Genomic DNA, 16,070 nt, shown 5'->3' with positions numbered 1-16,070 from the left:
TTCTAGTTTTAATTTAATTTCTATTTTCAGAGCGTGTGGAAATGATGACTGATGGCTTGATTTTGAAAAGCCGCGCAGAGCTCCACTTCAGAGCAGCCAATAACAGTTTGGACTGACTGACAGATCGAAATCGTCATGGACTCACTGAAAAGTAGAACATTTCAGTTTCCTGTTGGTTCGACCTCCTCTTGGCTATGTTCAGCTTGCTCATGTAGGTCTCGGAGGCCACAGACTTAATGGATTCAGTGGAGCGGCTGTGTTGGAAGGCATCCGACACGTCAAAGTCTTCCACCGTCAGCATGTCCTGCAGCGTTTGCATGGTGGCATCCAAGGTCTTCCTCACCTGCACAGATGGAGGAAAACAGAAATGAAGATGACAAATGAGGCCTTGTATTTTCCTCAGTCTTGGTCATATTTTTCTTTTTGTGAGAGTGGAGCCTATTTTTTTCAAAGCCTGGACAGAAACAAAGTAACTGGTGACATTTCAAGGGCGAGAGCGAGTGATTTACAGCACTAGAATATTTATATCAAAGACAAATAGACCCTTGAACAATAAATGACCTTGAATTGCACTGAATTGACAACACGCAGCATCCAAATGTCAATCCAGAGTAACCCACAGGTCAGGCATACATCAGAAAAAGACATGAAAATGAAGAGAGTCTGGCAAAGATTAAAAATTTGACATGAAATTACTGAAGGAGGCTTTTTGTCTAGGGCTGAGATTGATAAAGCTCATTGCCAGTAATGGCACGGCTCGTCCATTATCCTCCAGAGCAGAAGACTCGGGGAGACACGGAAGAGGCAGAGCCACTGGCACAGGAGAGTCTAACAGGTCCTGGTTATTATCACCTCCATTTGCACCTTTGTGTCTGCCGCTCTTAATGAGAAAGTCTTCTCTTCATCACACAATTGACAATTGCACATAATACTTTGTAGAAAACACAACATTGGCGCTGTGACAATCTAAATATATTCTCAGCTCCCACAGAGAAAAGGGTCACTGGAGGGTAATTGCAATGAGAACAGATGGTGATGTGGCCCTCCTACTTGGGGGGAAATGAGACAGGGCTTTCTGTTTTTGGGGGGGTGGGGCTGAAGGTGGTGATGGCTGGACAGACACAGAGCCGTCATAAATCCTCACCTCCTCATTCTCAATCTTAAGCGTGGCTAGGCGAGACTGCAGTTGGTGGTAGCGCATCAGGAGTTCAGTCTGGACAGGCTGCTGGGCGCTCACCTGGCACACCTGAGGAGGAGGAGGAGGAGGAGGCAAAACAGATCCAGCTGAAGCTTAGAGGTGCAAAAAGCGATTCTGGAGAGAGATACTGACGTTTTGGGTTGGTAGGTCGGACCGGCCACCAACCCAAAACATGGGTTGAGACTCAACCATCAACCATCTTTCATATTAGATGTTAGACACTACAGGTGAACACAGGGAAAAGATTGAACTAATAGATATCACCATCAAACTTCCACATTTAGTTACTCACATTCAGATAAATATATTTTTGTTTTACATATTTTGTGAAATTTAATTTTTAAACATGCAAATAAGGTATAGACTAATTAAATATGCAAATGAATTAGCATACATTACCAAAACAGAAATCTAAACATTGGACAGAGGGAGTTCAATATTAATTTTTTTAGGAATGTTTTTAGGAAATAAAATGATATAAATAATTCATAGAATATATATATATATATATATATATATATATATATATATATATATACATGTACACATATACATATATATGTTATTCAGGCTATGAATAATATATATCACAAACAATTATATATAACATATAATATATATTTCTAATATATAATATAACAATTATACCCTATTCAAAAGGTGAATAGTGTCTAATTTTTAACTCCATGAAACTTCCCAAGTTGCTTTCCTACATACATATAAACATACTCATAGTTACAAGTTTTGTGATATTTTGGGTTTAAGTATGCAAATTTGGATATCTAATTAAATAAGTACAATTTTGCATACATTTACAGAAATCTGAACCAACAAAGCACCTAAATGTGTATTTTACAAGTCTTCTTTCCACTGATCTCAAAGACATCTTATGGAAGTGACAAAGCCCAACATTTTTAAATTCAACAGTGCACGAAAAACCTGTAGTGTCTCCCCTTAAAGACTTCCTTTGTAAAAACTCTTCAAAGTTAAGCAATAAACAAGTCCTGCATGAGGGCCGCAGCGTTTAGAGCATCTCACCTCGTCTCCCATGTGTGGCAGGTACTCAAAGCGCATCGGAGGACAGAACACCTGGTTATGCATATCCATGATCTTGTGCTTGTCACTGCGGGAGTCCAGGTTGTCCACTGCATTCTCGATGATATCCAGTCCCTCGTGGCGAGACGTCTCCAAGTTGTACTCGGCAGATAGGTAGGTTCTGAAGGTTCGTGCCAAGCTGGCGTGGTAGCCCATGTCACAGCACTGTGGAGATAAAATATCTGGTAAATAAGCAGGAAAGCATGTTGTAAATAATGGTAGTAGATAGGAAATGGAAATCAGGAAAAATAATAAATCAGTTTTAAAGATGCTCTTTAGTCAATAAAAACTTGTCAGGGAATGTGAAAGAGCGTTAAAGTGCAAATTTCTCTTGTAAAGACTTTTAGTTTGAGGGCCTTCCATGATGTTCAGACCACTTTACTGGACTAAAACCCAAATTACTTCCTGCTACAGGTTACCTTTCAAAAATAGAAGTAGAGTTCACAGAATTACAGGAGCTAGCACAGTAGGACATCAGGGATAATTACAGAGCCTCGTCACACAGATCTGTATGAGGTAACCCCATTAAGCAGAGGATGGTAGCGAGGAGGTTTAGAGGGAGCTGCAGGCAACTGACAGCTCTGTGAGTCACTAGTAAACGCTCCTTGGCGCTCTTTAGCACTGAGGAAATAGTCTCTCTGCTTTGGTGCACAAGCCTCATTTCACCACTCAGTCAAAGTGGCTCAGCGGACTTAAGACTAAAAAGGAGCAAATTAGCCTCTTTTTAAACACACAAACTGTGTGACAACACATTCATATCTGCAGCGGCAGCAGCCTGGAGGAGCAGATAATCAGGGAAGAAAGATTAGACACACTCTTTAATCCAAACACTGCTGACCGCTTTGTTTATTATGTCCTTGTCTTTCTCATTTGAGTTGCGCAAACATACTACAGCTCATCAATATGTTTTTTCCCCTCTTTTTGCTGTATCCTTGCTGCTGCAAAAATTCCGTTCATGAAACAATTTTAACCTTATTTTCTCTTATTCTCATCGCAGCAATCATCAGTTGTAGGCAGTGCAGCGGTAGAATAAACTCAACCTGTTCTCCAGAATTACACTTCAACAGTTTAAAGTCACTGATGCTGACAAAGCTCACATCTTGCCTCGTGAATGTCTGGTTTGATGTGTGGCGTGCAGTTACTCTGACATGACAAACGGACCCTTTTTCCTCCTCTGCCCCGCTTGTGGAGGCCAAACCAGTCATGCTCACAATCCCATTCCCTGCAGCTCAGCAGGATTTGGTCTGACATGGACCTTTCAGTTTCAAGACACTGGATCTATCAAAGCTCCCCACTAAAGAGGCAGGCAAAGCCATGAATCTGGTACTCAGTATGTCCAGCTACTATCACCATGGCAATGCTTACAGCAGAGACATGCTACTATTTCTAATGCAATTGTTTAAAATAATAAGTAATGTTCAACACAGTCTAAAACTCCGACTGAAATCACATCTTGTCATGCCTGACCTGGAAAATGTGCATTTATCACTGTGGCTAATGTGGTGCCGTATGGTGGTCTGGCTCTGGCCTCAAGCAAAAATGTGACACCCAGGCCATTGGCACATAGCGAAGGAAGGAAACAGGCTTAAGCCTGATTTATGCTTCTGCGTCGCGGTGACGGCGTAGCTACGTCGTCGACGCAGACCCCTACGCCGACTCTGCGGCGTAGCCTGACGTGCGCCTCCAAAAAATCCTGACTACGCGAATGGCAAGGACTGTGATTGGTCCGCTCAGAACGTCATTTTCGGCAGTTGCTTTTCCGGTCAACAGTATAACAACACCGGTTGGCGGTGAATTGCAGAACAACGCGTTCCCTCGACGCAGAACTTCAAATGCTCAATGACGGCGTAGGGTCGACGAGGTAACTACGCCGTTGCTGCGACGCAGAAGCATAAACTAGGCTTTAGTGAAGGGCTGACAGGTTAACATCAGTTATAAAAATCTGACTTTAATGTTTCAGGTTTTTGGTTGGTATCAATAGCCAGAAAGCCCACATTCAATTTGCCAGGTAAACTCTGTTATACAGGTCATGGTTTGGGTTTTTTGGTTTGTTGATTTCCTGTTTTATTTGGTAGTTATATCCTCTTGTGTCTTGCTCAGCTGTGTGTGCAGTGTTCAAACCTGTGTAACATCAGCCTTGTTAGCACTGCCCTGTTCCTAGTCTCTCCTGTTGTTGTCGACGCGTCTCCTGTACCTGTTCCCTTGCCGTCCTGTGTTCCTGAACTGTCTTGTGGTTTTCTGGTTTGTCCTCAATTTTGTATTTCTGCTTAGTTTTTCCCCCTGGATTTCCTTTGTTTGTCTTTTGTTGTTTGTTTTTGGATTTTGGATTTCATACTCTGGACATCAGCTCATAAAAGCTCACTTTTTGTTATACTACATGCTGCCTGTGTGTCTTGCATTTGGGTCCTTTCTGACAGTAGCGACAGTCAATAACGAACCAAAATTACTGAATACAGTATGCAAGATTATAAAACTCAAGAAAAAACTGAAGAAAAGAAAATATATCTTTGATAGACATAACTTCTAACACAACTACCTAATTTAGAGACAGCTACTGTTAGTCACAGTGTAACTCCTTACCAAATTATTATTAAAAAAGATGAAAACAATACAATCAACTGTACGAACAGACACCAGATGACTCATCTTGCTTGCTCATTAATAACTTGATGGTGGATTTTTGTGATTTTTGTGTTTGAATGGATATAATGTAGATAACTACATGATAAAAATGTGATTTCTGTGTCAGACCTCAGGAGGAATAGTTCACATCATGGTGTTGGTCAAAACTGACCCTAATAAACAAATAAACAAAGCACAGAATACAACAACTGAAGTAGCTGAAACCACAGTTCTTCAAGGAAAATCAGGAAAAAAGAAATAATGGGGGGTGACTTTGTGATGACTCTTTGTGTATTGCGTAAGAGTGAAACGGCAAAAAAACAACAAAACAGACAATGACATGTTAAATCACAATGAAATGTGAAAGAAAATAACATCGCACACTGAAGAGGGAGGTCATCTGAAAGGACTAGATACAGAATCTTTCCACTGGTCTTGTCTAAAATGGCCGATAAAGGCTTCTTCATCTTGACTTTGGCCTGTTTGTGTGCATGGTGACTGGTAGCAGGTCACCCGGGGCTGAGAGCCCAGTGCCAACCACATTAACCGCATTCATGCCTGCATAAACAGAGCCTCTGCTCACCAGCTGACTCTGACCGACTTCCAGCCATTAGCGGTTCGCTCAACAAAGTCACCCTTTTAAACTCTGGTAATCAGAGTTTCCAGCAGTGCTACTGGCGCCTAATTTGAATAAAAGGGACATCATATTAAATTGTTAGATTCAGAGGAATATTGTATATTGAGCTCGATTTTTGACTTGTTGTGACGCATCTACTGTGCAGCCGCTTGGGTCAGTGTTGGAAAGGCTGTTTCCTCTGCTCTAAGCCATGAAAGGAGAGATAACAGAAGGACAGGCAATAGACAATAGAGGGAGAGTGGGTGTGTGAGTGTGTGTGTGTGTCTTGGGTCGTGTTTTTTTTTATACAGTGACAGTCAGCGGCAGACGATGGCAAGGACATGCTGTGGTTGTCCCAGCAAAGCTCCCAAAAGCAGCATTAATGAGAACAAATGAATGAGCATGAGACGGAGGAGGAGGCGAGCGGGAGACTGAGCAGAAGCCGTTCTGTCAACACTGACGGAGTCCCTTGAAATCATCAGTCAACAACATCCTTCTGTAGCTGCATGATACTACAGATCGCTGAACTTATACCCATGTCAACACCAGCATATCAGCGTTAAGTTCGTTATGCAGAAATTAATAATGAAAGAAGAAAAAAAACGATGGCGATAAACATTTATCGGGGCCAACGGAGCAGCTTGAAAACAAACAGCTAACAGGCTGCGAGTGAATGAGACACAGGAACAGATGGTGAGCAAAGCGACAGTGCTGCAGAGTTAAACCAACATCAGAAATCCCAGCTGAGAGATGTAAACAAACACATGTGCCGAGCGCATATACTTACATCAATCATATCGGAGACGTCATGGATGTAATATTTTGCCACAACTGCATTTGTTGCCGCCAGGTTCAACAAATAGTCATTCCGGGCTTTTGTGCATTTCAGCTTATTCTCGGAGTACTTGGCTTGCCTCTGGGGAGGAGAGAAGACACAGAGCAGATGAAGGGAAAAAAACATCAGTGCAGGAAAATCAAACAGTGGGGAGAGTTTGAGTGTGTGCTCAGGCAGCTGCAGCTTTGGGACCATCAGATAGGTAGCGATGGCGGGCGAAACAGGCTCCAGAGAAGCTGCCTCTAGATGGTAACTTGTTCCGCCACAGCCAGCCTTGTATTTAGTTATTATTCTGTCTCTTAAGTACCAGATGCTGCAGAATGGTGATGCTGACAAATAAAGCACTCAAAGAGGCTCCATCTTTAGCGAGTCGGATGAATGTGTGATATTTAACATACAGAAGTGAGAGTGGTATCAATCTTCACATCTCTGCTATTCATGGCAGCAAGTATGTCTATTTCCCAAAATGTTGAACTATCCCTTCAAAAAACATAGACGCAGACTGTTTATTAGAAGTCTTATTAGTCAGTCTTTAATTATCTGACATGGCTGGATATCTTTCTAGTGTGATGCATGTAATTGTAATTAGCACTAAAGAATATAAACAGGAACAACAGCATTTCCCACTGAGCGACATTTGTGCTGAAAGAACACAACGCATTGATTTTGCAAACTTGTGATTAACAGTATTGACAAAGTAGCAACACAACGATCCGACTCAGAAACACTGCTGCTGTTCATCGTTCTAAAGCAGAGAAAATGTTGCCCGTTATTTGAATTGTTTGCACATTTCACTGTACATGGACATTTTACTTCCAATCTCACAAAGCAATTATGATGCAAATTGCAGCAGTGGGTTAGAGAGAAAGAGAGATTAACTTTTATTTCTCCCTCTTCCTCCTCCAACCTGTTTGCAGGCAGAGTCATGAGACAAAAGCTTCGTAACAAGACAAGCTAAGGAAAAGAAGAATATTCATCGCCACGCTGTGGTATAAATAGTTTTCAGTTCCATCTCTTAGGGAAAGCAGCCCGAGGAGGGAGAGACGCTGTCGCCCTGACAGCCTTTTGATTTCCTGCACCTGAGAGATAAAGGGAGTTTCATTTGCATGAAGAAATTCCAGAAGAAGCTCCAGAATGAGAAATGCACGGGAGCATCTGAAGTACAGGCTGCTCCAGAGACCAGCAGAGACCCTACAGTGTTGGCAGAGAAGACTACACAAACTAGAAATCTGCATACTATGGAAAGAGAGTTGAGTTATTGCTTTATTATATTGCCGTCTGTCTGCTGGTCTGTCCCTCTCTCACCCAACAAAAGGAGCTGGTTCTCCTTTTACAGAACCAGACTCTGATCGATGCTCAACCTGCACTGACTGTTTTCTTGGCCACTTGGGGCAATGGAAAACCAGCCGTGAACATATTACTACATGTCATCATTTTTCCAGTTGGCATGGTGAGCTTGTTAGCGAACTTCACACATCAGGAACACATGGAGCAACATTAGCATTCATTTGGAGTCCAGTTTCTGACCACCTGGCGAATCTAAGTCCAATATTCGCTCCACTCTCTCATCTGTTCTTGGTCTAACTCAAGATGGAAATATATGACTCCAGCTGCTTAATGAGCTAGTTTAGTGTTGTACAGTGGGTTTAACTAAACAGCTCCCTGCTGCGACCAAAAATGACGCTATGCGAGTGGTGAGAGTGAATCAAAACAACTATTTGCAGGCCTGAAAACCAACAGCGAGCTATAAGAAGCTATAAAGCTCTGGATTGCTGAGAGGAACGCAAACACAGCAAAGTCCATCCTTGGCCACACTCACCTTCTCTTTCATCTTCTCAATTTTCCTGACGAAGCCGCGTCTGGGTTGGCGGTCCTCATGGCGCAGGAGGTTCACGTTGAGATCTCCGGACTTGCTGAACTGCTTCTCCTCCTGCTTCTCAGCATCCTTCAGCTTGCTCTCCGCACTGATGCTCTCAGTGTGGTACATGTGGTATGTTTTCATCACCTGCAGCAGGAGCATGATAGATATTAAGAAGATTGGACATTACTGGGGCTCATCATCAGAGGATACCCTAGTTTAGTAACATTACTCTCCTATCTCATAGGCTGAGAAAAGCAAAGCTGTATTTTGTTCATATTTACTGACATTGTTCCCTGGATATGTAATATAGTGTTTGCATCTGCAGCTCATTAGATCTAGCAACAGATGTTTTGTGGCTGTACTTGAATATCACTTTTAAACATCGATCTAGCCGCCCTCACAGCACAGCTGCTGACTGGTGTAATACGTTAGGTCACTTTCGGTGGAATTTATACTTTTTTAAGATCACAGATGTCCTCTGCAATTATTGCAAGTTACTAGAAGTCCCAAGGTAATACTGATCCTGTGTGAAAATGGCTGAAGACGCCAAATAGTCTCTGATTTCAGCTTCTCAAATGAGAGCGCTGGCTCCTTTTCTTTGTCTTGTCTTTTTTTGAAGCATTTTATAGCGTAAACGATTAATAGGTTTATCTTTGGAATAAAACTCTGATTACTCAATTACGAACACAACTGTTGCAGTCCAGTATGAAAGAATAAATAGTGAATAGACTCTCTTCAGTGATGCAAGTGGTGCTTTTGTAGTCAACACATTTAGAGTCAGTCAGCCATAAACTGCCACTGCTGGGAATTATAAAAAAAGACAGGTAAACAAGCACAGATTTAGTTTAGTCTACTTACAGAAACTGTTTCTAAAGATGGAACAAGCTGTGAAACCACTGATGGTTTAACTGGTTTTCCTTCAAGGACGAACACGAAAAAAAGCATCTCACAGAGACACTTTTGTGCCTTTGTGCTAATACATCCTTTCACACAACTACCCATACTTCTACAGAGGCTTACAACATTACTACAGCACCACTGTGTTGATACTGCCATATTCCCTCCCAGACGTTACCAATGATTGAGTAGGAATCGGTTTATTGCCAAGTAGGTCCTCATCTACGAGGAATATGCCTCGGAGTCTTGGTGCGTAACAAAAAACATAGCGAACACAAAAAATACAAAGAAGGATAAAATGTATTGTAAGTATATAAAATGTAAGTATTGCATAAATAAAAATAAAATATTTAAAAAATAAAAAATATATAATGTATGACCATTATTTAAAGGACACATTTTATGGTCATTTCAGGTTCATAGTCTTATTTTGGGTTACTACTAGAATAGGTTTATATGCTTTAAATGGTAAATGGACTTTCTATAGCGCTTATCCTGTTTACTGACCGCTCAAAGCACTTTACAACACATGCAAGGTGCCAACTGCTCATCAGGAGTAAGCTGGGGGAGCCGGGGATTCGAACCAGCGACCTTCCGGTTATTTGACAACCCGCTATACCTCCTGAGCTACAGCCACCCAATTAATGCCCAAAAAACAGACCAGTTTTCTCATTCTGTGCAGTGTTGCAGCCCTGTACCCCCCAGGCACGTCAGTAACAGTGTTTTCTGTGGGGGAGAGGAGCTCCCGTTGGCTCAGACTTTGAGTTTTTAAACTTTTGCGTGCACAAGAACCTATACTACACACTGAGGGAAAGGAATGCGATGAAAAAACATAATAGGTCTCCTTTAATTAAGGAGCTGTACAGTTTTGTGCAGGACTGTGCTGATTATTAACCAGGGAATGTGCAAAAGTTCAACGTATTCTATGTAACACAAGTACGTAAATAAAAAGGAGACGAAAATCTTTCACATCTTTCAAAGTCCTCAGTGTCATTTCCTTCCAAAGTCTGGTTTGATTTCAGCGTTTTCATGGTGGCCTGGTGGATCAATCTGGGCGTCAATACAGCGGCAACACAGATGTCACTACATGTGGAATATTTTAAGTGAATCCAGGGGCCAGAGGCTGTGTGTGGTTCAGTCTTGGACTGTCGAAAACTTCCAGTCGCCCCTTCATCCCCTCCTCACTGTGGCTTTCCTGGCCTCTACATCATTTTCTAACTCTTCATCACCCCAGGCTTGTTCATTTTCAGCTCTTTTGTGCAGCGAAATGACAGACAGCTTTGTTTTCTGTGTTCTCTGCAGTTACCTCTTTACTTTGATCTTTTTTTACACAGACAACCCCAACACCCTGCTCCAACATGGTGTAGACAAAACTATAGTGACAGAAAACCCTTGTTAGACAAGACAGAAGCATCCTGAGTCCGTCTTAATTCATCCCAGATGCTCATTGAGGGAGTCTCTCCTCTAGGAAACACGTTCTTAAGCCTCATAAAGGAACATCCAGATGTGAGCTGCGTCTTTAAACGTCTCTGGCATTCAGAATAATCTATGAACACCTCAGGATGTGAGACAGTCAGCATAAACAGTAATTTATTTGTTTCCTGTCACCAAGTAAGTGATGCTTACTTGGTGCTGAACTTCAGCAGCAGGGCTCCTTTTATCTCCACGAGAGCTACTCATCAAAAATCACATGTTTTCCGTCAGGTCACACGCAACTATAATCTTCCACTGACCTCCAACCCTGTCATAGTAACATGTACCAGCGCTGCCATTTAAAGAGCTCTATTTTTTCCTCTCTCTTTGTGCTGGAATAAATACGACTCTCCAGGCAGCCTTAGACAACAACAAGAAAGTGACAAAGAGCTGTGAGGCAAACACCTGAGAGTAAAATAAATACATGGAATGAAAGCCACTTGTCTATTCTCAGAGTGACAAAGCTCAACAGTGATGTAGCTGCTCCAAGACGAGAGAAACTAGGCTAACACTGTGTTCCTCCCCAGGCTGTCAAAGCGTTTCTTTCAAACTCACTAGATTTTCCAGCCAACTTTGAACCATCTGACTGCAGGACCTGCAGCTAAAGACACACAGTAATTTGCAGGAAGACTGAGCTTCAGCTGTGTCCACAGGAGGTGTGTGTATAGTCGAGTCCTCTGACGACAGCCACAGGCTATTTAACTCCTGAGCAGAGTCTCTGAGCCGGTGAGAGGATGGCTGGAGTTTTTCATAATGAATGCAAAGCCAGAAATACTTCTATTCAACATAAATTTAAATAGTCGAGAGATTTAAGCCCCCGAATCACAACATCTCTGATTTTGTTGGGATCCCTGATTGTCTCCCCTTTAAATATTCTCCTCTCTGAGCACTAAAATCTGCCATACTGTAAGTTGAAAAAGGGCTTGTACGGTAAAATAAGTCGGGCAAAGGTGTTTCATAACATAATCTATATATGTTGTGGGTGATGCATGAGCAAGGACATACAATATGAGCGGGAAAAAAGACCAAAATTACAACCAAATCTTTTTGACAGTAGATAAAAATTTGGCCAAAGACTTTAGAAGATATAAAAATAGACCAAGTGACAGTATGGATATTTCATGAGAAGCAATCATCAGTGGTGAGATTTAACTAACAACATGTACCCAAGTACTGGATTTAACGTGTTGTTGTTTTAGCTGACTTCCTGTCCGTTTAGCATATAGCAAGTCCCTCCCTCCTCTCTGCATCACTACATGAATGTGCAGCGGTAATCACCAGAAACAGCAGCAAACAGGAGGATCCTGCTCTCTCAGGACCGCCTCTTTACGGAGTTCTCTGTCCTGATTGGATAAAGTGGGCAGGGATACCACAAAAATTTAATTTCTCTTTTACTGCATGAGCAGGGGGAGGAGAGACAGGGGTCCTGACCAAACACTCTGTAACAGTGATTATTGTTGGAATATAGAGTTACTTACTCACTTAAAGCAGTTTTAAATGCAAATGTTGAGTAACAGTCTCATTTGCTTTAATATTTCAATACAATGCTACTTTATACTTTTACTCCACTACATTTCACAGGCGTATATTGTCCTTTACTACATTTATCTGACAGCTTTAGTTAGTTAGCTCATTTTCAGACTAGTATTTCATGTAAAAAGATGGTAACAATGCATCATGTTAATCGATGCATTTGTATAAAATGTATCCAACTACCCAACAAAATATATGTCAAAGTTGAAATCGGCGTCACCTCGAACAAATACAGAAGTAAAATGTTATTTACACATGATTGCATCAGTAATAATAATCCAATAATATGATATATAAAAGAGTAAAACACTCACAGAGGTCATTTTTCAGCATTGTGAGTACTTTTGATACTTTAGTCTGTGTATTTCAGTCCTGGTCCTGCACATTTTAGATGTTTCCTGCCCCAACACACCTGATTCAAATGAAATGGTCGTTATCAGGCTCCAGCAGAGCTCGATAACGAGCTGATCATTGGGATCAGTTGTGTTGGACTTCATTTCAAGGTTTCTTCTCTCAAATATGCAGATTTTGTATTTTGATATTTATATTTCAGCACTGACATGCTACGATTAAATAAATACTACTGAGAAAACAATGAATGAATAACTACAGGTACTACATTATTGAACGAATGAGTGAATGAACGAAAGAAACACCAGCTCTCTTGGAAACAGGTTGTCAATGTTGTTGTTCACAAAAGAATAATAGTGTACGAGACTGAAGAGCAGACATCAGACACGAGGAGGTGGATCAGGGAGATAAGATAAGCTGGAGGCTTATTGATCCCGGTGGGGATATTAAGTCGGTGTGGCAGGAAATTAAAACAGGTTCAATCAAATAAACCTGAATTTCACAGAGGTATTTTGCTGGGAGCGACATCAGGGAGCGACTGGCTCTTAATAAATCTTGTCTTTCGCCCCTATTTCTCATTTCAGGTTTGGTATTGATGACAACAGTACAACAGGATCTTCACTCTCACTAACACTCCTGCTGCAGCGTCATACTCTGAACAATATTTAAACAATAGCTTCAGCCCACAGTCTCACTTCTCTCCCTCGCCTCTCACTAAGCAGCCAGGAACCCAAATGGGATTTCACACGTTTCTTTCAGCAAAATTTGTTTTGTTGGCAGCCAGTAAAAACTGTTAGAAAATACCACAAGGTGATCACCATGTGGCCACGCTATTGATTTAGCTATTTCTGCACAATTAAATAGTGACAAGGGTGCAGTCATGAAAAACAAAACCAACAGAGTGTTACTGCTGCCTGAGAGTTAAACGCCTCTGCCTGCCTGATGTGCATTGTCAAACTTTTCCATGGGTAATCTTTTTATGTAGATTACACAGAGTCAGCTTTGTTTGTGTAGTCGTTAATTACAGCTTCCCAACGGCAGTAATATGACAACAATCTGACTTTTCTAGACCCTTCACCGAGATTAATGAACAAGAAGAAAAAGAAAAAGAAACCATGCAAAGAGATACCAAACAGGGAACTCACTTCAAGTATGGGTACGATGTGGTGGATACTTAAGAGGGGGAAAAAGACTATTGAATGTGAATATGCATGTGCTTTATTGACGAGCACAAAAGTATTCATTTTGTAGGTAGTGATGTCTGTGTTGTGTGGCAGCAGTACATTTTTCCACCTTAGTTGTGAAGTTTCACACAGCTCCCACAATCCTCTGCTCATATTTAGAAAGGACGAGGCCATATGTCGACATTTGGAGTTTTAATTTGCAGCCAGACTGCAGCTGAGGCCAAGTAGAGCATGAGAGGAGGCAGCATCTGAGTTTTATTATGCAGCCGGAGAGGGGAGAATGGCTGAAACAGACATATAGTTAAACAGCATAAAGGTATAGAGTAATGATCATCTGATCCCAGTGAAGATGAACTAATTGCTGATACTGGAATAACCATCAGAAGAGGGACAATAATTGCTTCATTCATTGGCATAATGTATACAATGTAGAGTAATATAGCCTTGTTCAGTCTTTAAATGTATTTGACTGATAACACGGTCCTTTTACAAAGCATATTCCTGTAATTATTATATATGCACCTTTGGTTCTCACATGCTCCCCATCACTCCGGCCTGTTTCAGCATCCAAATGTACAGATGGCGGGATCGGGGAGAGTTGCCAGCTCTGCCCTTTGCTAGTTTGACTCTCATCGCATTGCACAGATGAATAAGTCATATAAGGCAGCTTTGCCGTCTCTTCTGTTTCACCTCAGGGGGCAGAAGATTGCTGAAGTTGCCTGGAGCTCGTCCAGTTTTGGGCACTAAGCCTCCCTCAATAAGAGGCCGTCTCTGTAACGGTGCAGCACCAGCACAGCCTGTCCTCATCCCTGACATACGCTCATCTATCTGCAGGGTTTCCTGCAGAAAATCCTGTTATTAACAATTCAGTTCTTCCACCTCTGACCGATTATTGTCGAATAAATACAACGTGACAAGTAGATGGAACCTGCAGATGTAACAATGTTAACTGGAGGAATGTATCTTAACTTACGCATGATTATTGATTACGTTATCTGACGGTGTCAGTGTGATATACTGGCAGCGTGTTTAAAAATGCAACAGAGAAGATGTGGACTTGGAAGACGTCATTAATACTGCCCTCTAATTATGGAGTGACTGTAAAGACATTACTCCAGATAGAATTCATACACACAATGAAGTATTAATTATCTGAGACATCTTGGCTATGAAGTACGAGAGGAAACATCCATCCACGCATCCCTTCAGCACCTTGTTTATATTGAAACTTATGGAAAGCAGCTGCTGGATATCAAAAAAGGGAAGGAAATACTAGTATGCTGCGTGAAAGCTGACAGAAAAAATGTGGATGTGGATTACCGTTTCCTCAACAGACATATCAAAATGAAGCTGCAGACCATTTCAACTCAACAAGGTCATTATAACATTATAGTATCCTCAACAAAGCAAAGTAAATTGGTGACATAGGATACGACAAAGCTACTGAGCCGGAACAGGTGTTTTCATTGTTATTGAAACAAGATGCACATCATATAATCTGCTTATCATTTCTCCTCAGGAGCTTTCCACCTCTCTAACGATTGATGCAGCGGTCTGTTAAGGCAGGCATTTCACAGGCCTCCACAGAGACGACCGGTGATGTGACCCCCGGGCAGGACCGGCGCTGAAGGAGCCACCAGATGGGAAAGTGATCCGAGCAACGGGCTGACTTGGAGAGAAATGCAGTGTTCCACTTCATCATTTACAGCTGCCCCTCATCATAACCCCGTTTATACAGAGAAGATACACAATAAATACAAAGAAATGAGTTTTCCAACTAGAACTCATAACCAAACAGAAAAACAACAATAACTGTAAAACATCCAGTGAAAATATGATATGTAGCACGTTCTCAGGAGCTATTTGAAAAGCAAACTCATTTCCCACTGATCTGTACTTGCCATTTTATTATGCACACTTAGCTCATAGCTCTTAGCTTATAATCTGAAACGGATACAGGAAGTTTTGAGTTTTTATCAACAGCTAATCAGATGTCACGGGGCTCCTGCTAACTAGCCACATGCTGCTAACTCTCTCCACCTATGGTTACACCTGACAAAAGCCGGTTTAGTCGGTTGGCACAAAATCAAACTGGTTGAAGCTTGTACCCCGGACCGGACCGTAAAAACTGAAATCAACCGGACCTTATCTTCAATAAACTTCAACACCTTTCGTGCAGTCATGTTAACTATGTCATGTTATAATAAGGAGATAATTAAATTGAACTGAACAATAAATGGAGCTACAATTTTTTGATTAAGGTAAAATACTGTCAGTTCATGCTCTCAGTTTTCATCACAGTCAACATGCTCTCGAGAGTTGGGTTTGTTTTGTATTTGGTGTGTTCATTTGGGTAATCCTATTTTTTCAAGGCACTTTTAAATCAAAGCAATTTCCCAAAGGCC

General features: G+C 41.5%; 1 protein-coding gene across 2 annotated transcripts in view; it reads right to left on the bottom strand.

The window, feature by feature from the left end:
* Positions 1-16,070, bottom strand: part of srgap3 (SLIT-ROBO Rho GTPase activating protein 3) — a 69,955-nt gene that overhangs the window by 18,521 nt on the left and 35,364 nt on the right. For both annotated transcript variants that reach the window (XM_084348137.1, XM_084348138.1), the window contains exons 5-9: positions 8,186-8,371; positions 6,319-6,447; positions 2,237-2,458; positions 1,145-1,246; positions 146-343 (exon numbers count right to left, since the gene is read on the bottom strand). In XM_084348137.1, the coding sequence (XP_084204263.1) occupies positions 146-343; positions 1,145-1,246; positions 2,237-2,458; positions 6,319-6,447; positions 8,186-8,371 (837 nt within the window). The remainder of the gene's footprint in view (positions 1-145; positions 344-1,144; positions 1,247-2,236; positions 2,459-6,318; positions 6,448-8,185; positions 8,372-16,070) is intronic.

This window comes from Pagrus pagrus, assembly GCF_965226575.1.
Source record: "Pagrus pagrus genome assembly, chromosome: 3".
NCBI classification, from domain to species: Eukaryota; Metazoa; Chordata; class Actinopteri; order Spariformes; family Sparidae; genus Pagrus; species Pagrus pagrus.
Note: the sequence above shows the minus strand (reverse complement) of the source record. Positions and strands in the feature narration are given on the sequence as shown.